General features: G+C 43.1%; 1 protein-coding gene across 1 annotated transcript; it reads left to right on the top strand.

The window, feature by feature from the left end:
- The first annotated feature begins 1,556 nt into the window (after positions 1-1,556).
- On the top strand, positions 1,557-19,923 carry LOC311583505 (uncharacterized protein). Its single transcript, XM_084757167.1, has 4 exons — positions 1,557-1,701; positions 15,781-15,907; positions 16,257-16,317; positions 18,250-19,923. Exons 2-4 carry the CDS (start codon positions 15,874-15,876, stop codon positions 19,661-19,663), a joined length of 1,509 nt encoding a protein of 502 aa, XP_084613293.1. The 5' UTR covers positions 1,557-1,701; positions 15,781-15,873; the 3' UTR covers positions 19,664-19,923.
- The last annotated feature ends 2,151 nt before the right edge of the window (positions 19,924-22,074 follow it).

The raw sequence follows: 22,074 nt of genomic DNA on the forward strand, positions 1-22,074 counted from the left end.
CAGTGAAAACGGCAGGTGATAGAGGACAGATAACGCCTAGGAGAAGAGCAGGGGATAGAGACTAGAGCGCTCATAGTGAGAATAGGGAAGGATAGGGATTAGCGAGCGCATGATTGGGAATAGTGGGGGGGGGTAGAGGATGCAGACTGTAGTGAGAAAATAGAGAAGAGAGAATGCATAGTGAGCAGCATAGGCTGGAGAAGAGAGAATACAAAGTGAGAACAGCAGAGCATAGAGAGTAGAGAGTGCATAGTGAAAAAAGCAGGGGATAGAGAGTAGAGGGTCTATAATTGAGGACAGCAGAGGGTAGAGAATAGAAAGCATCATGAGGATACTCGGGCTATAAGAAGAACGAGTAAGCTGAGCCTGGTTTCAGACACCTTTAATCCCAGCACTCAGGAAGACAGAGCCAGGCGGAAATCTGAGGGTTTGAGGCCAGCATGGTGTACAAAACAAGTCCAGGACAGCCGGGGCTACACGGAGTAACCCTGTCTTGAAAACCAAACCAAACAAAAAAACAAACGAAAGAATAAATCAATAAATAACTAAATAATGAGTGGCTGTGGGGAAGGGAGGGTCAGGAGACCCTTTGAGATGTATAACCAGTACTTGTGAGTAGGAACTGAGGGAGATTGCCATGTTGAAAGGCACCCGCAGCGTGTGTTAGCTGGAGAGGCGTGTGTACATCTTCCTGGAATAGATATGACCTTCTTTTGGCAGACAAGAACTAGCTTCACAAGTCCCTGAAGAACGCGGGCTTTTACCTAACCACCAGAAATCCTCCTACAGTCTAGGCTCAGCTCATTTCTCATATTTGCGCTGCCTCTCAAAGTTTGCGGGACTGGAATTTCCTTTAGACCTGATGGGACACAGCTCACTGGGTTTGGTGGCAAGTGCCTTTACACAAGAGCCATCTCACAGGCTTAGTATCCTCCTTCCTGCTAAGAGCAAGCCATGCGGATGGTTAAATTTCCAGTCTTTTCACTACACTGCAGCAGCTAAGGCTACCTGCTTGACCAAGAGGGGAGGGTATAGTTTGAGAGAAATATTTGAAGCTGACACTTGTCACTGAAACATCCATATCTATTTAATAGACACTGACAAGGCTTAGAGAACAAATACAGCTCTTAAGATCTCAGGAGACTGGATGAAGACGTCTCATCTTCCTCAGAAAATCACCTGCCACAAAGGGAGGCATATATTTAAAAGAATAGAACTTCAAAAAATACAGTGACATAAGGGAAAAGCCAAATTGCTGATGGAGGAAACCTCCATTTGAGCTTTCTTTTGACGTCCTTCTAGCCACAATGTCACCAGAGCTCAAGTTCATGGGTTGGTGGGAGGCTCTCCCTAGGCTCTGGTCACCAGTGGTGGATTTATACAGAACCCTGCCCTCCAGGGGACACGCATGTCTCATGCCTTTCCCGTGGGGGAAATTACACTCAAGGGAGTGTCACGTGCTCCGCTGTGTTGTGCCTGTGTGAGCAGGCCCGTAGTTCTCAGTTCTGGAACTCCAAAGTCTGAAGCCATGATGACATCACAGGGGGAAACTGGCCTCTGCTGCTGGTTTCAACGGAGACACGGGTAAACAGTAGAAAGGATCCTCTGCGGGATGGCATATTCACCGCCCTTTCCTCTTCAGCTGACCAGGAGTTCAGCCAGACCCTGAGCTTCACCAGACTCCACAGCAGGAGCAGCAAGGTATGGCTACCAGGGGCCCATGAAGAGATGAGGTACCAGCTCTCAGGGGGCTGGGCAGCTCCAGAGTGCAAAAACTCAGACTTAATTTATGTACATGATGGTGGAGCTGGTGACCTGACCCAAAAACACTCAAACAATGCAAAATGTGGGATAGCCAGCGCCCCAGGTGCACATTGCTGGTCCTCACCAAAAGCCCGGATCTCTTGGAATATGTTGGCACTTTGGGGCTCCTCTGGTCTTGCCTAACCTGCGTTCCAATGGCTGATAACCTTCATCTCCTCACCTCTCCCCTACTTATCCACCCTCCATCTGGAACCTCTCACCTTCCAGGGATCTGGCCTTCCTCTTTTCTGGGTCCCGCCCTGCCCTCCTCCTTGTTTTAGTGTAGGCCTCCCTGTATACACACTCCTCCAACTGTCAGTCTTTTACTAGTGAGTGGCTTTGGCAAGTGTGGTCAAGTTGAATCTAGGCCTCAACAAATAACCTAGAAGTCATTTTCAAAGTGGGAATTGGGCCTAATTGGACCCATGAAGCACCTGCGTCTCATGCCTTTCCCATGGGGAAATGACAATCAAGGGAGTGTCACGCCATTATTTGTCATTGTCTTAGTTACGTTTCTATTGCTATAAAAAAGACTCAACGACCAAGGCAACTTATAAAAGTAAACGTTTAGCTGGAGGGTTGCTTACAGTTTTCAGAGGGTTAGAGTGCATTATCCTCACGGTGGAGAGCATGACAGCAGGCAGGCAGGCAGGAAGCAAGCAGGCATGGTGCTGGAGCAGTAGCCGAGGGCTCGTTGCTAATTCATAAGTGCAAGCATAGAGAGAGCTAACTAGAAATAACCTCAGAGCCCCAGGGACACACCTTCTCCAATCAGGCCACCCCTTCTACAAGGTCACCCCTAATCCTTCCAAAGCAGTTCCACCAATTAGGGAGCAAACACTCAAACATATGAGCCTCTAGGGGCCATTGACATTAAACCCAGCACAGGCATCCCTCGGTTACTATTGACTTTCACACAGCACAGAATTTCTAGACCTGTGTACCCAGGACGTCTGCTTGTGAACTAGTGGAAGAGGAATAACATATCAGAAAAGTTCTCCAAAAGATTTGAAGTAGGTAAATACATGTCTTTATGAAACCTTTATAGCATTTTTATTTCACCCCTTGGACTGAAAATGGTGGCAGGAGAGGGAGCAAGAAAAAGATGGAGGAAGGGAGAGAGAGAGAGAGAGGGAGAGAAAAAGAGTTAGATCCAGTAACTGGACTGTATTATAGATGTCCTTGTTACGTAATAGTAAATATTTAGTTGATTGGTTGTGACCTTTAAGATAAATTTAAACGATTAAAGAACCTTTATCAGATGAAAAATATTTAGATATTTACTCTGGATTGCTTTGTGGCTCCTTATACCTGATCTTTTCCCACTGGCCTTTGAGTGTTTATTCATGAATGACATTCTTATTATTGGTGGTGGTGATGGTGGTGGTGGTAAGCATTTAAAATAAAGAAACACACACACACACCACCACCACCACCACCACCACCACACCATGGTAATTTGGTTTTGCCTATAGTTGACCAGTAAAATAGTTTCATGACCCATCCATATTCAACTTCCTGCACTGACGTTGTTCCTACCCATGCTACCTTACTGGAATGGATACTGAGCCATCTTATTCACATTTCTTTACTGTATTTATCACCAGTGTATTTCCTTTGGCGTTTTATCGTGAGCACCCATCAAGATATACTGCACTTTGGTCACTGTAAGGAGATTGCATTCTCCCTCCCTGACCACATTTGACTTGTGCTTCCCTAGCCCTATGGAATTTAGCCACACCACAACTGGTTGCTCTGTTGTTGGGTAAAATAGTAAGACCAATGGGATAGAATAGAGCGAGTGAGTTCCAGGGCAGCTAGGGCAACACAGAAAAACCCTGCCTCAAACCAAACCAAACCAAACCAAACCAAAACCAAACCCAAACATATCTTTCTAATGCTCCCTCTGCCTTCTGTGTGTCAGGATTAAAGGTGTGCACCACCATGCCAGCTTTATAAAGTTTTAAAAAGAGAATTACCTTTTATAGAAGCAATCCAGACAGACTATTTTTTGTTTTGGTTCTGTTTTTTTCAAGAAAGAATTTTTCTATGTAGCTCTGGCTGTCCCGGAACTCACTCTGTAGATCAAGCTGGCCTTGAATTTACAGAAGTCTACCTGCCTCTGTCCCTTGAGTGCTGGGATTAAAGGACTGCACCACCACTACCACCATCCAGCCTCAGTTCCTCTATTTTATTCCATTGGTCTTCCTATTTTTATGCCAGCACTAGGATGTCTTTATCACTATAAATTTATCAATATAATTGAAGTAGGGTGTTTTAATATCTCTGAACTGTTCCCACTCACTAGAATTGCTTTAACTATTCATGAATTTGGGGGGGGTGTGGTTCCATATGAATTACTTTTCTAAACATGTGAGCTATATCATCAAAATTTTGATAGGTATTAATTCTACATATTAAATTTTGGTAGCATAGATTTACTTTTTCAATATCATGAAATTCTCATTGCAGAAGTACTCTACGTCTTTGGGTAAATACACTCCTAAATACTTCACTTTGGGGTGAGTTATTTTTTAATAGATTTTTTTTCCTCAGAGGGTAGACTGTTAGTATAAATTAGGGTCCTACAACTTTATTGGACCCAAGAGTTTTTCTAGTAGAGCCAATAATGTCTTCTATAAATAGAGTAGTTTGACTTCCATCCTTCCTTCCTACTCTTATCTGTTTTTTCTTTCTTTTGTCTAATTTAGATAGCTAAGACTTTGAACATTATATTTAATAAAAAGGGGAGAGTGAACACTCTTGTCTTATTCTTAATTTTACATGGAATGCTCTCAGTATGTCTTCACTTAATATAATGTTGAAATAGGTTTGTTGTATATAGTATCTTTTCTTTTTAGTTGTCTCTCACACAATAAATCCTTACCACAACCTCTCCTCCCTTCCTTCCTCCCACTCCCCCAGATCCACTCCTCCTCAATTTCTCTTCTTAAAAGAGCAGTCCTCCCAGGGATAGCAAGTAAACACAGCTTAACAAGATGCAATAAAACTAGGCACAAAGCTTCATTCATATCAAGACTGAACAAGGCAACCAATAGGAGGAAAGGGGTCCCAAGAGCAGGCAAAAGAGATATCCCAACTCCCATTATTGTTAGGAGTCCACAAACATCCAATGCTAAACAACCACAAAATATATGCCAAGGACCCAGTGCAAACCCATGCAGGTTATACAGCATTTTATTATTGTGAGATGTGTTCCATCTACTCCTAAAGTCTCCAGAACTTTTATCATGCAGTCATGTTGAACTAGTAAATGACTTTTCAGCCTTAAAATAATTGTGGTCTTGCAGAATGCTGTGGCGCACACCTGTAATCCCAGCAATTGGGGAGGCAGAGGCAGGTGGACTGCGGTGAGTATGAAGCCATCCTGGTCAAAAATGCCAGTTCAGGATAGCCAGGGCTACACAGATAAACCCTATCTAAAAAATAATTGTGATTTCTGTCCTCGTGTTTGCTTATCATATTTATTGATTAATGCATACTGAAACAACTGTGCTCTTCTGGAATTAAGCCCCACTTGGTCATAATGAATAATCTTTTCAACCTGTTCGTGGATTTAGTTTGCAAATATTTTGTTAAGAAATTTTGCTTCTATGTTCATCAAAGAAATAGTTTCTTTGTAGTGTTTTACTTTGTTTTGATATGGAGATAATAATGGCTTCATAGGGTTCATTTGTAGTCTTCCTTTACTTTCTATTTTGTGGAACAAGTTTAGCAGAATTGGTGTGCCACCTTTTTTTCTTTCTATCAACTTTGATGGAATTCAGTAGTGAATCCATCTGGTCATGGGTGTTTGCTCAAAGGGAGGGTTTTAATGTAGGCTTCGACCTCATTGCTTGTCATGGGTCTGTTTAAATTATTTATATCTTCAAAGCTTAATTTTAGCAGACGATATACTTTCAAAAAGTCTTATATTTCTTTTTGTGTGTGTGTGTGTGTGTGCGTGTGTTATCCAGCTTTATGGGATATAAGTTTTCATAGTAATTTGTATTGATGCTCTGAATTTCAGTTGTAATGACATCCTTTTGATCTACGGTCACATTCATTTACACCTCCCTTTTTTTTATATATATCAGAATAGCTAAGGTTTGTCTATCTCATTAACTTTTTCAAAGAACCAACTCTTGAGTTGATTTTGCGTATTGTTTTTTCACTCTCAATTCTTCCCCAATCTTTATTATTTCTTGCTGTTTACTGAGTTTGGGGTTAGCCACTTGTTTTTCAAGAGGCTTGAAGTGTGCCATTAGGTTATTTGATAGTGCTTATTTTAAAAACATAAACATTATCACCATAAACTCTCCTCTTAGTGCTGCCTTGACTACATCCTAGAGGTTCTTATAAGCTGTGTTTCATGTTTGTCTCTAGGACTTTTTAGATTTCCTCTCTGATTTTTTTAGTTGAGATCACCCATTCAAAATGTGGTGTACAAAGTTCCTACTATTTTCATAGTTTCTCTTGTTGATTTCTAGTTTTGTTGCATCATAGTCTGATACCATTTGTATCACTAAGTTACTAATATGAGGTCTCTCCTTTTTAAAAAAAAAAAGTAGGCATTTACTGCTATGACATTTTCTTAGAATTGCCTTAATTGTGTCCCACGGGTTTGGCTACGTTGTGCTTTCATTTTCATTCCATTCTAAAAAAGTTAAAAAATTTTTTTCTTGATCTCTATCTTGACCCATTTTTCAGTTGTTCAGTTTCCATGGGTTTGTAAACCTTCTGCTGTGTCTTTTGTTCTGATATCTATCTTTAATCCATGCTTGTCAGATAGGATGCAGGATGAGACTTGCTCTGCGTCCAAGTATGTGGTCAGTTTTAGAGAAAGTTCCATGAGGTTCTGAGAAAAATACTTTTGTGTGTGTGCTTGGCTGGAATATTTTATAAACATTTCCTGGGTCCATTTGATTGATGACATAATTTAGCTCCGGACTTCTTTGTTTAGTTTTTGTCTGGATGACCTGTCTATTGGTAAAAGTGGGGTAACGCAGTCACCTACTATCACTGTATGAGAGTCAATATGTAATTTTAGCTGTAGTTGTGATTCTTTTATGAACCTGGGCAGTATCTAGTGTCCTTCCATATCTCTTCTGATTAGTTTTGGTTTGAAGTCTATTTTTGTGAGACATTAAAATGGCTAAACATCCTGTCTTCTTGGGGCCATTTGCTTGAAACATCATTTTCCATCCTTTTACCCCGGGTGATATCTGTACAGCCTTAATGGTGGGATGTATTTTTCAGTTCAGCAGATGGATGGATACTGTTTTCTGATCCAATCTGTTAATCTTTATCTTTTCATTGGGGCATTGAGGCCATTACTCTTGAGTGTTATTGATGAACAGTGTTTATTGGTTCCTGTTCTTGATTTTGTGTTCTGGGATTATTCATTCCTTGTGTCCTCTTGGGTGCAGTTAACTTCTTCACATAGAACAAGCAAGCCTTGAACTCACAGATGTTTACCTGCCTTTGACTTCTGAGAGCTGTGTTTAAAGACATGTACCATTACACCCAGCCTTATTTTTAAAATCTATTTTATTTTATATTTGTAAGTGTTTTCCTGCATATATGTCTGTGACCAATATGTGTGCCTGATGCTGGCAGAGGCCAGAAGAGTATCCCATGCTCATGCCCACTAAGCCATCTCTCCAGCCATAACTGTATTTTATTCTTAACCAGTATAATTTATCTGTCCCATATATATTAAAGATAAATGCTTTATTTTCTCTACAGTACAGCCTGACCATGATATACCTTAAACAACTAGAGCAATGTTCATTTAATGGCAGTCTTAATTACAAATTATTATGATTAGGTTTATTTTGTAAAAAAGTAAGCCAATAGTCAGAGATATTGCATGTACAGCTTTTTACAGTATCTTAAAGACATTTTACTTCTATATAATAAACTCTAGTGTAAGACCCACTCAATTCCAGCTTTTCTATACAAGTGTCTGTCATTTCTTCACTCCCCTTAACCCCAGTCAGGTCAATCCCAAACACATGGAGGTCACATCAGGAACTATAGTATTAACTTTGCCTAGAGATATGGGAAACAAATGTCTATTTTCCCAGACGGGTCACAAATGTCAGATCAAAGTATGATTCTACCAAAGTCTAATTTGTGGAACCAGTTTATTGGGTTTACGTACAGAGCCATGGTGAGGATTTTACCTCCAGGAGTGTGGCTGACCCCACATAGCTCTGTAACTCCAAAATCCCACCACACTATCAATGTAAGAAACACACAGCTCTCAAAACTGGCGAGATGGTTTATGAATGAATGTGTAGGTAGAAAGGGCATTTATTAGAATGACTTACAGCTAATTCAACAATGGATGTCTATGAATGTATGGTCCAAGCATTCAAATGTGGTCCAAGTTAAAATTGTATCTTCCCACCTCCAAAGATTCACTGGTATGGTTCTACTGCCCAGGATGTCTCAGTTAAAAAACAAACAAAACAAAAAACAACAAAAATCCTTCACAGGTGTGCCAAACTGTTTAGTTTTTAGTTGATTCCTGGTGTACTCAAGTTGACAACCAAGGTTAGCAATCACACTGCCCATGCCTGTATACAATCCTGGCACCCAGGGGCCTGAGACAGGAGAATTACCATTAGTTCAGTGCCAGCCTGAATTACATAGGTGTTCCAAAGCATGCCAACCTGGGCTACAGCATGAAATTCTATCTGAAAAATGAGAGAGAGAGAGGGGGGGGAGAGAGAGAGAGAGAGAGAGAGAGAGAGAGAGAGAGAGAGAGAGAGAGAGAGAGAAAGAAGGAGGAGGAGGAGGAGGAGGAGGAGGAGGAGGAGGAGGAGGAGGAGGAGGAGGAGGAGGAGGAGAGAAGAAGAAGAAGAAGAAGAAGAAGAAGAAGAAGAAGAAGAAGAAGAAGAAGAAGAAGAAGAAGAAGAAGAAGGGGCTGGAGAGATGGTTTAGAGGTTAAGAGCACCGGCTGATCTTCCAGAGGTCCTGAGTTCAATTCCCAGAAACCACATGGTGGCTCACAACCATCTATATGTGATCTAGTGCCCTCTTCTGGCCTGCAGGTGTACATACAAATGGAGTACTCATGCATAAAATAAATAAATAAATAAAATCTTAAAAAAAAAACAAGAGTTAACAACCTTATTTTAAAAAAAAAGAAGAAGAAAAGAAAAGAAAAGAAAAGAGAAGAGAGAATATAAACCCTTAGACCAGTGGGTCTCAACCTTCCTAATGCTTCAACCCTTTTACACAGTACTTCATGTTGTAGTGACCTCCAATCATTAAATTATTTCGTTGCCACTTCATAAATGTAATTTTGCCACTGTGATGAATTATAATGTAAATATCTGACATGAAGGATATATGATATGAGACCTCGTGGGGGTCATGACCCCCAGGTTGAGAACTATTGCCCCTAGACCCATTCCTCACTTTGTCCTAACTCACGTAGCTCATATTAATAGTGAGCTCTCTCAGTTTTTGAAGGTCAAATGCATTCACTTGTAGCACCAAACCCGAAAAACTTCAGCTGGGCTAGTGGCAGTGGCTGTAATGACAACACTGGGGAGGCTGCGGAGTTCTGGGACAGCCTGAACTATATAACTAGCCTATATAACTTGTTATATAGCAGAGAAATAGAGAAAGAAACTTACACCCATGCTGGGGTTGTCCAGTCAAATGGCAGACTACAGTAAGGGATTCCTTTTCTAAACTTGGATCTGTGAGGATGAGGAGACAGTGGAGCAAACCCTGATCATATGCATCAGGGACATTGATGATGCGGCTTCGCAGCGGGCAAATAACTGAACTATACCCTCAAGTTCATTTTATTATTATACAGAGTCTCATGCAGCCCACGCTGGCCTTGAACTACTAACAAGGACTTGAGTTCCTGATCTTCCTGTTTCTCCTTCCCAAGCTCTAGGACATGCCCAGATTCAGGGTTAATTTTAAGAGTGTCTGCAAACAAGCAGGATTCCAGGAATAGCCTCCTAACATTAAGCCACGCCTCCACGCCTGGGGGACTTCGGCTCCTCTTGCAAACACTATAAACTATTCGGGATAACGCTAGATGTCGCACCACCTGGAAGCTGAGCATATTTGCGTTCCCTTATTCAGAAGCAGCTGCCGGAAGACACCGGGTTCTCACCAGAACAGCTTAAATGCTGAAGTCCTAGCACACTCCCCTCTGCCTCCTGGTCAATCGAGAAAGATGACTCCCCTTAAGACCTCGGGCGGGGTAGTGGGCGTGGCCACGCTACGCACATGCGCGTGACGTTAAATAGGCCGGACGGACTAGGCAACTGGGACCAGTGCGGCTTCCTAGAGATAAGGCAAAACCAATACACCGGAAGCCCTGACCGCGATGGTGAGTGCGGCCGCCCCCTAAGAGGGAGCGGGGAGGAGAGGTTGGGCTGTGGGTCCGAGCCGCGCGTGTTCCGTGGCCGGATTTGGGCATTGGAAGAGCTACGCTTGTGCGGCCCGGGCCTCCGCTCGCCCCGGGGGACACTGGTAGGTATCCCCGCAGTTTTTACGAAGGTGTTGAAAACAGCCTCAAATTTTCTGTTTTCAACACCTCTTTCTAGGCCTAGAAGTAAATCTCTACATGTCCACAGCTCTCGTTTATTTCTAAACCCCAGCGTCCCCCTCTCCAGCTTAGAACAGAACTTGGTGACGTCTGTTTGGCCTCGGTCGTGGTGCGTTCACGCGCGCAGAGCTTAAATAAATAATCCGTGTTGGGGATGGAGAGATGGCTCAGCGGTTAAGAGCACTTCCTCCTCTCCAAAGGACAGTGGTTCGGTTGCCAGCACCCACATGGTGGTTCACAACCATCCATAACTCCAATTCTACGAGATTCTTTACAACCCCCTCCTTGGGCACAAGGCACACGGGTGGCACATATGCATATTTGCAGGCAAAATGTTCATGCATATAAAATAAAACTTAAGTTTTAAATAATATTGATCATTATTATTTGGCTTTTCTGAGACAGGGTTTCTCTGTGGTGTTCTGGCTGCCCTGGAACTCATTCTGTAGATCAGGCTGGCCTGAGAGATCCGTCTGCCTCAGCCTCCTGAGGCTGGGATTAAATGTGTGCACCACCACACCCTGCTTTGATTTTTTTAAAACATAAATGCAAAACCTTAAGTGACACCTCCTTCTGGCCTTTGATACCCTGTTGCCCCCAGGGGCACCATAAGATAAAAATCTCTCAAAATCAATCTCTCTCTCTCTCTCTCTCTCTCTCTCTCTCTCTCTCTCTCTCTCTCTCCCTCCCTCCCTCCCTCCCTCCTTCCCTCCCTCCCTCCCTCCTCCCTCTTTCTCTCCCCCACTCTGTGTTTTTGTTTTTGTTTTGTTTTTTTCCAAGACAGGGCTTCTCTGTGTAGCCCTGGCTGTCCTGGACTCGATTTGTAGACCAGGCTGGCCCCGAACTCACATCAATCCACCTGCCTCTGCCTCCTTGAATACTGGGATTAAAAGTATGAGCCACCATGCCTGACTCTATTTCTCTCTCTTTTAAGCAGTATTTCAGTAATGTACCCTGGCTGTCCTGAAACTCACTCTGTAGTCCAGGCTGGCTTTGAAATCAGATCTGCTTGCTTTTGCCTTTCAAGGGCTGGATTAAAACCCTGCAATGCTGATGCCCAGCTTCATTAAGACTTCTCACAAACCCAGTTCCACTAAGCTGCAGCCCCAGAAGTACCTCAATTTGTACTTGTCTCTCAGACTGGGCTCCACAGCTCTGCATCCTGACTGGTTGTGGTTCTTTGTAGTGGTCCCTGTCTATTGCAAAGAGAAGTTTCCTTTATAAGGAGTGAGGACTGTGCTTGACTGGGGGTGAGGACAAATATTTAGAATATAGGTTTATGCTGGTTTAATAAAGTGGCCGCCCTAAATTTCCTACCCGCACTCCTCCGTCCTTTGATTACATTTTAGGTGTATTTTCGAGGGGAGTGTGTCAGTCACTTTTCTGCCTCTGTGATGACGCACTATGGCCAAGAAAAAGATTTATTTTTAATTATGTATATATGCCTCTGTATGGGTTTTAAGAGGGTAGTGTCCTTGGAGTCCACAGTTAAAGTTGTAAGGCATTTGACATGGGTGCTGGAAACCAAATTTGAATCTTCTATAAGAGGAGTTTGTGCACTTAATCGCCAAGCCATCTCTCCAGCCCTACATATACATTTTTTATTTAAAGTTATGTATTTTTGTGTGTATGTATGTGATGAGCACACATGGACCATACCATACATATGGAGGTTCAGGGACAATTTGAGGGCATTGGTTCTCTCCTTCTACAACACAGATTTAAGATACCTGAGTAAACTCAGCCAGGCTTGGCAGCAGGCACCTTTACCCGTGGCGCCATCTTACTGCTCCCTGCTTTTCTCAGCGAGGACAGGCGCAGTGGTTCCTGCATTCCTTAAATGTCAGAGCAAAAAACCAAAACCTGAGTTTCCCTTTTTCTTTCTCTTCATTTGGTTTTGTTTTAGGGTGTGATGTGTGAGTGTGTAAGACCCCCGACACGGCGGTCTTAACATGGAGACCCCCACCAAGAACCAGCGAGACCAAGGCTTCGGTTGCAACACGCAAGAGGCTTTATTATTAAGGGGACGGGTACCCGGGCGTTTCAGTCTCTGGAGAGGCTGGCGCCCCGAGCGAGTCTTTAGGGGGTCCTTTATAGGGAGTTTGGCGGGAAGCTCGGTTACAGAAGCGAGAAGCATAGTTACAGGGCTCTGATTGGTAAATTTAAATGAGGCGAGGTTATAGCCCGGTCATTAGATGGGCTCTGGGAACAGGGGAGTTTATCCGTTCTCTGGGCCAGGTGGTCGTCCATAAATATCTTGCTTGACATGAAGCGAGGTTATGGCCCGGCCATCGGATGGGAACAGGGGAGTTTGCCCATTCTCTGGGCCAGATGGCCGACCATAAATATCTTGTTTGACAAGGACAAGCACGCTTTTATCTTTCTCCTCTGAGCCCCAGGCCTTATCTTATCCCGGGAACCTATTATTCTAGTCTTGCCTTGCAAGATAGCGTTACTGCTGCTATGCTTGCTATGTCGGGTGCACAGGGGAGGGGGTCTTACAAGTGTGCGCTGGTGTGTGTGAGTGTGTGATATGGGAAGTGGGTGAGAGAGTGTGAAGATTCAACCCCCATGGCTTTGTCTAGGATAAAGATTCCAAAAATGAGCTACACCCCCAACATCTGGTGTTTGTGGCTGTTGTTTTCCTTGTTTTTGTTTTGTTTTATTAATATGGGTCTTACTGCGTATTCAAGGTTTGCCTCAGAGTCACTTCATAGCCCAGGCTGGCCTCATTCTAAATCTTCCTTCCTCTACTTCCTGAGTGATAGGATTACAGGCATGTGCACCATGCCCTGCTTGGTCTCTGCTGTTGTTTAGCTGCTGATAAGCCTTACCTCTTTCTCTTGTACCCTCTTCTGCACTAGGGAATCAGGAACTGGGTCTCTCCCTCCTTTGACAGACAGCATGCATTCCATATAAGCTGTGAATAAATGATCAGTTTAGAACACCCCCTGTCATCAGTAAAATAAGGCTTCGTTGCTTTCTTTGGTCTCCAGAAGTCTCATTCATGCAAGTAATAAGCCTTTTCATACCATGTTAAGAAAGAATATCAAGGGCTGGGCGTGGTGGCGCACGTCTTTAATCCCAGCACTTGGGAGGCAGAGGCTGGTGGATCACTGTGAGTTTGAGGCCAGCCTGGTCTACAAATTGAGTCTAGGACAGCCAAGGCTACACAGAGAGACCCTGTCTCATAAAAACAAAACAAAACAAAACAAAAAGAGTATCAGCAGTCTTAAAGTCTAGTCATTAAGCGAGAACCCACCTGCCTCTTCAGGTGACACTAACAGTTATGGAAAAGGTATACTGTTGAAGGATTATTAATATTTAATATTGAGTTATTAATTTAGTAATATCATTGGTTATTCATTATTCAGCTTTATACTCAAATAACCACTCAGAGAGACTAGGATATATTTAATTAGCCTATAGCACAATGATGCCCAATAATTACTCCATCCTAAACCTCCAAGCTAGTATAGTTTCCTCCCATTCAGAGTTCCCACATTATATTTGCTTTTAAATCATCTCCTAGGCCAAGTTCATTTCTCCTGATTTCCCTGGTCTTTTCCTGTCTCAATCCTCTCCTTCTTCCTGTTTCTCCTCCCCTCACTGGAACAGGATGCCCCACTTTATTCTCTGTTATTGTTAAGCATTGGCTAGTTGGCTGTTATTGGCAATACAGAGAACAAATGGTGACATGTTTACACAAATTTGAGACAGGAGATACTTAGAATAAACATCACAATGCAGTGTCCAGATTGAAACCAGATAGTGGGGTAGAAAAATCAGCATTTGAATGGGCAAGGAAAAACTGTACACAGTCCACAAAATGTGCCAACAGTATACATATATGGTGTACATATAATACTGCACTTTGCTTCTTGCCATGTTGGTAAAAAATTTAAAACTTTTTCAAATTAGTACAGACACTTCCTGTGAGCATGTGCTCATGCCACAGTCTGTGTAGCAGTCCGAGGACAGCCTCTGGTGTCTCCTCACTTTCCAATTGTTTAAAATAGCGTCTTTTGTTGTTAGCCGCATGTACGCCAGGCTAGCTGCTCCACGAGTTTCTTAGGATTCTCCTGTCTCTGTTTCCCATTTCCCTGTAGTGCTATTAGGAATACAGTTACAAACTACCAAGTCTCATGTTTTACATGGATTCTGGGGGTGCTAAACACTTTACACACACAGCCATCTTTTGATTCCCCTGCTCTTCCCTTCTAAGATACACGTGGGACCTGAGAACACAGTTTAGTAGTGTGCTTGCCTAGCACCACACAGACCCTGGCTCTAGTCTCCAGGACCATTGAAATAATAATAATAAAGGACATGGGGGGATGGTCAGATTCCAGACAGCAGTGAGTACAATGGAATGACCTCTGGGACTAGCTTCAGCAAAGCTGCTCAACTTTATCTGGGGAGACGGGGTGAACAAAGGCTATGTAGTCTATATAGTTCTTGGGGAGTGGGTGGAAGGTTCCCAGGGTAGATGTACACTATTGGCTGGGGCTAAAAGTGCCCGGGAAGTTTTATTTGCATTTGGCAGCAAGGTCTTATCTAAGTTAATGGTTCTCTGGGAGATACAGTATTGTGGGAGGATCTACCATAGAAGATTGCTCAGATATGGATTTAAGCCAAGAGAGTCTTTATTAGCCAGCCTGTGACTACACTGAGTGTTTGGGATCCCAGTATAACTCCCAGCCTTTCTCATGGTGAGCTTTTAAGCCCAAAAACCATATTCTAGGTTGATGAACTTCAGCTAGAAAGAACAGTTAACCAGAAGCAGAAGTACAGAAGCCAAAAGGCAAGGTTAGTGCATTTAGAGACTTTCCCAGAACTGTGGACTTGGGTGGGTTGGGTCTTTGGTTTTTGCTTTTGGCTGCTGGTGCTGTTTATGCTGAATTTACAGCCTGAATTGTACTTCATGGAATCAGTGGTACAGCCTGGGGCCTGTTATGATGTCTAATTGTTCAGAGTACTTACCTAACATTAATGAAGCTTTGGTTGCAGCCAGTTTGAGCTACGTGAGACTCTTGTCTCAAAAAGCAAATTAAATTGAATTTTTGAAAAATATTTGTGCAGTGGCCATAGTAAAAATGTACCTGATACTCATGCTTTCTAGATGCTGTTACACTCACAGAACTCAATATGAACTTTAGTGAAATTAATAATCAAGCCATGTAATCAGTGTTGAGAGACCAGAGAATTGTATGTCAGCTTTGGGCTAGGCTACCTCACTGGTAGAGTTTGCTTAACATGTATGATGCTTGGTTCAGTCCCCAGTACTGTAAAGAAAAGTAGAAGTGGTGTGCATGTGCACCTACAGATTGGGATACAGATTTCCCCAGGGCTATTAATCTTACTCTTCTTTACACATATGGAATATTTAGGAGTCAGTGACCTTTGAGGATGTGTGTGTGAGTTTCACTCAGGAAGAGTGGCATCTGCTGCATCCTTCACAGAAGAAACTCTACAGAGATGTGATGTGGGAAACGTTGAGGAACCTGGCCTCTGTGGGTAAGGACCACGCCATTTCCTTCACTTAGCTAATTACCTGACCGCAGAAAGTTTTCTTTGTTGGGGTTGTCCTTTGGTTGAGACAAGGTCTCACTATGTAGCCCTGGCTGGACTAGAACTTTCAGAGATCTGCCAGCCGCTGCCTCCACAATGCTGGGATTAAAGGCGCATGCCACCAAGCCTAGTGACAGTGATTTCTTGTTCACCGTCACTGTTTTAAGACTTAGGATGTAAAAGTGGCTTACATTCATATAAACCAGGCATTATGAGCTCATTTTGGACCTAGAACCTGGAAAGTCTTTGGTAATTTCTAAGAGTTTATCATGGTTTTTCTGCTTTTACATTTTAGGAAGTGAATTGGAAGACCAGGATATTACAAATCAGTACAGAATCCAAGAGAAAAATATAAGGTGAGTTTCCACACTAAAGAAAGCAGAATCTTACTATATGTTAAATTTTTACTAGATTTTTAAAGTAGACAACCAGAAAAGACTCATTTATGGTTTTCTTTAAAACTTTTTACCAGAAGTATTTTTAAATGACATAGATATTGAACACGTCAGCATCCTTTCGATATGGTGGTTGTCTTAGGGTTGTAGTGCTGTGAAGAGACCAAGGAACCCTTGTAAAGGCAAACGTTTAACTGGGGTGGCTCACAGTTTCAGGGTTTAGTCCATTATCACCATGGTGGAAAGCATGGCACCCCTCAGGCAGCCAAGAGTTCTACATCTCGATGCAGAGGCAGCCAGGAGGAGACTATCTTCCTTCTCAGAGCCCAGCTACCCCATGACACACTCTCTCCAACAAAGCCACACCTCCTCCAATAAGGCCTCGCCTCCTAATAGTACCACTCCCCATGGCCAAGTGTTCACACCCAGGAATCTATGAGAGCCAAACCTATTCAAACCACCAAGTGGTGCACACCTGGATTCCCAGCACTTTGAAGGCAGAGGCAGAGGCAGGAGGATCATTGTAAATTAAAGGCAAGAGGAGCCATCATAAGTTCAAAGCTAGCATGGTCTATGTAGTGAATACAAGGCCAGCCAGAAGTATACAGTGAGACTATCTCAAAAAAAATTTTTTTAACTTAGAAACAACATTAAGAAACCCCGTATAAGCTGGGCAGTGGTGGTGCACACCTTTAGTCCCAGCACTTGGGAGGCAGAGGAAGGAGGATCTCTGTGAGTTTGAGGCCAACTTGCTCTACAGAACAAGTCCCAGGATAGTTAAGGTTACACAGAGAAACCCTGTCTGGAAAAAACAAAAACTATATTGTTGACTCTTGTTTTTAAACTCTTATTTTATTTGAAGTAGTGAAGCTTCTACCTCTCTTCCACCAACCCCTTAACCCTGGGTAAGAGAGGAAAAAAGTTAGTGGAGAGAGAGGTGGCACAGACCCCTTTACTTCTCCCAGTTGTTTAGGGTCAATTGGGTTCTTTTGGGGACAATATTACTCTCCATCAACAGCAAACGCCATCACACCATCCATCTCTGGTCTCCAAACTGCCACACACGACCTTTCTCTCTCAAGGCTCTGTTTATCTCCTTTAGAGTCCTAGACCACGCCCCTCCCTGTGCTTCATGCAGGAGGCCAGCCATTACCACCTGGCAAAGACCATGCCCTGCCCCAGTTATCAGCTCTGAGCAAACTAAAGCCCAAATGAAAATCCCGCACTTGAGATGAAAAGAACATATTTACATAACATAACTGAGTTTACAAAGAAACCAAAACTTCCATTACATACATACATACATACACACATATATATATATATACATTAATTTTTTTGTTATTGTACTCTTTGTTTGGTTTGGGGTTTAGTAGTAATAATAGTATTAATGTCTCTACCTGCTTAAATTTATGTGTATTACATGATGCAAGAGTCCTTAGAGACTAGGAGAGGGCATCAGATGCCCTGGAATCAAAGTGACAGGTGATTACGAGCAACTATGTGGATACTAAGAAACAAACCTAGAAGAGCAGTAAGTGCTCCTAAGCTCAGCCATTTCTCCAGGCCCTGGTTTGGTGTTTTGAGACAGGAGTCTGCTGTACAGCCATAGCTAACCACAAACTTGTATCAGTCCTGCTACCTCAGCTTTCAAAATGCCTGGATTATAGGCAGGCACTACCACATAGCTTTTGTTTCTATTTTGAGATAGAGCCTTGCTTTGTAACACTAAGTGCCCTCACATCTGTGATCCTCCTACGTCAGCCTCCCAAGTGCCAGGATTAGAAAGCTCTACCACCAGGCCTTGGCTACAAAAATGTAATTCTGATACGTATTATAAGTAAACATTAAATAATAAACAACTATTAATAATGTGTCTCTAATTTTTTGCAGAAGATACACGATACAAAGACTCTGTGAAAGTAAAGAAGTTACTCGGCATGGAGAAAGCTTCACCCAGATTCCAGATACTGATGTGACCAAGATAACTTCCGGGGGAAAACCACATAACTGCAGCCTATGTGGAAGAGGCTTCACGCTTCATTCATCCCTTACTAGGCACATGAGATCTCACCCTGGGCATGGACTTGATGGGTTTACGTGTGGAGAGCAGCGACACAAATGCAAGGACTGTGGGGCCACCTTCAGTTACCTCAAGTCTTTTCAAAGACACGAGCGGACTCACACCGGAGGAAACCCCTACAAGTGTCAGCACTGTGGGAAGACCTTCATCTATTACCAGCCCTTCAGAACACACGAGCAGACCCACATCGGAGAGAAACCCTGTCAGTGTCAGCATTGTGGCAAAGTTCTTAGTTCTCCTGGCTCTCTTAAAATTCATGAAAGAATCCACACTGGAGAGAAGCCCTATGTGTGTGAGAAATGTGGGAAAGCCTTCAGTTGTCCCAGTTCCATCCAAATACACGAGAGAACCCACACCGGGGAGAGGCCCTACAGGTGTGGAGAATGTGGCAAAGCCTTCATTTCTCGCACAAGTGTTCAGACGCACATGGTGACACACAGCGGGGCTATAAATAGGCCTTACAAGTGTAAGGACTGCGGGAAGGCGTTCCTTCGCCCATGTTTTCTTCGTGTCCATGAGCGGATCCACACTGGAGAGAAGCCATATGTTTGTAAACAATGTGGCAAAGCTTTCAGATGCTCCACTTCCGTTCATATTCACAAAAGGACTCACACTGGAGAGAAACCCTATACGTGTAAGGAGTGTGGGAAAGCTTTCAGTGCCCATTCGGCCTTCCGAGTACACACGCGAGTGCACACTGGAGAGAAACCTTACAAATGCAGGGAATGTGGGAAAGCCTTCATCTGTCTCAATTACTGTCGTGCACACGAAAGAAATCACACTGGAGAAAAACCTTACGAATGTAAGGAGTGTGCAAAAGCCTTCACTTCTCTTGAAAGCTTTCGAAGACATATCAAAACACACACTGGCGACGGGCCTTATAAATGTAGCGAATGTGGAAAAGCTTTCATTTTCCTCAGTGCGTTTCGAACACATGAAAGGACTCACACTGGAGAGAAACCTTACAAATGTAAACACTGTGGCAAAACCTTCAGGTGTTCAAGTTACGTTCAGATACACGAGAGAACGCACACTGGTGAGAAACCCTATGAATGTAAGGAGTGTGGAAAAACCTTCGTCTATCCTACAAGCTTTCAAGGACACATACGAATGCACACAGGAGAGAAACCATATGGCTGTAAGGAATGTGGGAAGGCCTTTCGGCTTCGTAGTTCCTTTCAGAGACATGAAAGAACTCACAGTGGAGAGATGCTTTTAGTGTAAGCATTGTGGGAAAACTTTTTTGCTTTGTCCACCTCCTTCAATAAACATGTAAAAATGCATAATAGGAAGACATAATAAACGTGAGGAATGAGGGAACATTTTCAATTTTAACAAATACTTTTTGTTGTGAAATTTTCCATTGTGAAGAAAACTCATGCTTGTAAATAATGCAGGAAACTCAACTGCAGTGTAATAGGTAACTCATATAAAATGTGCCAGAAAATTCAAAATGTAGAGGAAACATAAAAGCTAAATATTTGTATCAGTGTTGCATTGTTTCGGATATATATGCATGCTTTTGCTTGTTTGATATAGGCCTGCACAGCCTGAGGTTCTCTGCATAGACCAGGCTGGCCTCAAACTCACAGAGATGCCTCCCAAATGACATTAAAAGTGTGTGTATGAGAGAGGGGGGGGGGGAGAGGGAGGGAGGGAGGGGGAAGGAGGAGAGAAGAGAGAGAATCTATAAATAATACATATAAAATCTTTAAAATATAAATACACTGGAAAGAAATAAGCATTGTTGTATTAATTACTTTTGTTGCTGTGATAAACTACAACCAAGGCAACTTTTAGAAGAAAGATTATTTTAGCTTGCAGTTCCAGAAAAATAAGTGTCCATCATGGCAGATAAACATGGAAGTAAAACAAGCAGCAGAAACAGGATGCTGAGAGCTCCCATGTTGAGAGAGCAAACTGCAAGTAGGGCTAGTCCTTACGCTGCCAGATCTCTAACCCAGTGACATGCTTCCTCAACAACGTCAAACCTAAACACCTCTCCTTAAAAAGTGCTGCCAACTAGAAACCAAATGTTCAATGTGCCTAAGACTATAGAAGACATTTCTCATTCAAACTACCGCAGTTGGTAGTTGGGAATTTTCTAACCATGTGAGCACAATACTGAGCATTAATTACTCCATCCTAGTCCTGCAAGCTAGTATAGTTTCCTTCCATTTAGGTTTCCCACATTACACTTGCTTTTTACTCATTTCCTAGGTCCAACTCTTTCCTCCTGATGCTTCCTGGTCCTCTCCACCTGCATCCCTCCTGTCCTTCCTGCTCTTTCTCCTCCGCTCACCAGGATGTCCCACCCTATTCTCTGTTATAGCTCACCATTGGCTAGTTGGTTTTTATTGGCAATAGAGAGAACAAATGGTGACATGTTTACACAAACTTGAGACAGGAGATACTTAGAATAAACATCACAAGGCAGTGTCTGGGTTGAAACCGGGTAGTGGGGTAGAAAAATAAGCATTTGAAAGAACAAGGGTAAACTGTACACAGTCCACAAGAACATTATGTCTCACGTGTGTGTGTGTGTGTGTGTGTGTGTGTGTGTGTGTGTTCATGCTATAAATTCTGTTCTTCTAAAGAACCCTGACTAATACAGTGATCCCACTAACACCCCACCCCCACTAATGCTAGGATTACAGACATGAGCCTCAACACCAAGTCTTTATTTGAGGGGCGTTGTCTCACTAGCTATGCAGCGAGTGCTGGGCTACACAACAGCTACAACATGTTCCCATGGGTCTATACTAGTCTTCTGCATATGTTTTGGTTGTCAGCGTGGTGTTTTTGTGGGACTCCTAACAGTGGGAGTGGAGGTGTCTCTGATTCATCTCTTGGGACCCTTTTCCCTACTACTGGGTTGTTTCCCTATTACTGCCTTTATGCCTAGCATTGTCATATTCTGTTATGTTGTGTTTGGTGGGGTATTCCCCACCTGAGACGCCTGCTCTTTACTGAATGGGAAATGGAAGAGGAGGAGATGGAGAGGAGAGGTAGGAGAGATGGAGGAAGGGAAACTGTGGGATATATTGAAAACAATAAGAAAAAATTTTTTAAAGAAAATGCCCTTTAAAAAATATTTTCATGGGGCCTGGAGAGTTGGTTCAGCGGTTAAGAGCACTGGCTGCTCTTCCAGAGGTCCTGAGTTCAATTCCCAGCAACCACACGGTGGCTCACAACCATCTGTCATAAGATCTGTTTCCCTCTTCTGGTGTGCAAGTGTACATGCAGGCAGAGCACTGTATATGTAATAAATAAATAAATCTTTAAAACAAAATTTTTTTTTCATTTTATGTGTGGGTGTGTGCACAGGAGTGCAGGACCAAAAGAGGTCAGAGGCATTGCATCCCTCTAGGGCTGGTGCTAAAGCTAGTGAGCTACCTGATGGAGGTCCTGGAAACTAATCTCAAATTCTCTGGAATAACAGTTTGTGCCGCCCCCCAAAAACCCCAAGGTTTCTCTGTGTAGCCCTGGCTGTCATGGACTCTCTTTGTAGACCAGGATAGCCTTGAACTCACAGAGATCCACCTGCCTCTGCCTCACCGAGCACTGGGAATACAGGTGTGCTCTTTATCAGGGCCACATCTCCAACTCCAACATCTAAACAGACACCAGGACAC

The sequence above is a fragment of the Acomys minous genome, assembly GCF_964271855.1.
Source record: "Acomys minous genome assembly, chromosome: 14".
Lineage (NCBI taxonomy): Eukaryota > Metazoa > Chordata > Mammalia > Rodentia > Muridae > Acomys > Acomys minous.

What these genes read in the sequence shown, in the direction of transcription:
- LOC311583505 (XM_084757167.1), top strand. Translation starts at nt 15,874, where the DNA reads ATGTGGGAAACGTTGAGGAACCTGGCCTCTGTGG. An exon ending in GAGGAACCTGGCCTCTGTGG is followed by an intron (nt 15,908 to 16,256) that starts GTAAGGACCACG and finishes TTTACATTTTAG; the next exon opens with GAAGTGAATTGGAAGACCAG. An exon ending in ATCCAAGAGAAAAATATAAG is followed by an intron (nt 16,318 to 18,249) that starts GTGAGTTTCCAC and finishes AATTTTTTGCAG; the next exon opens with AAGATACACGATACAAAGAC.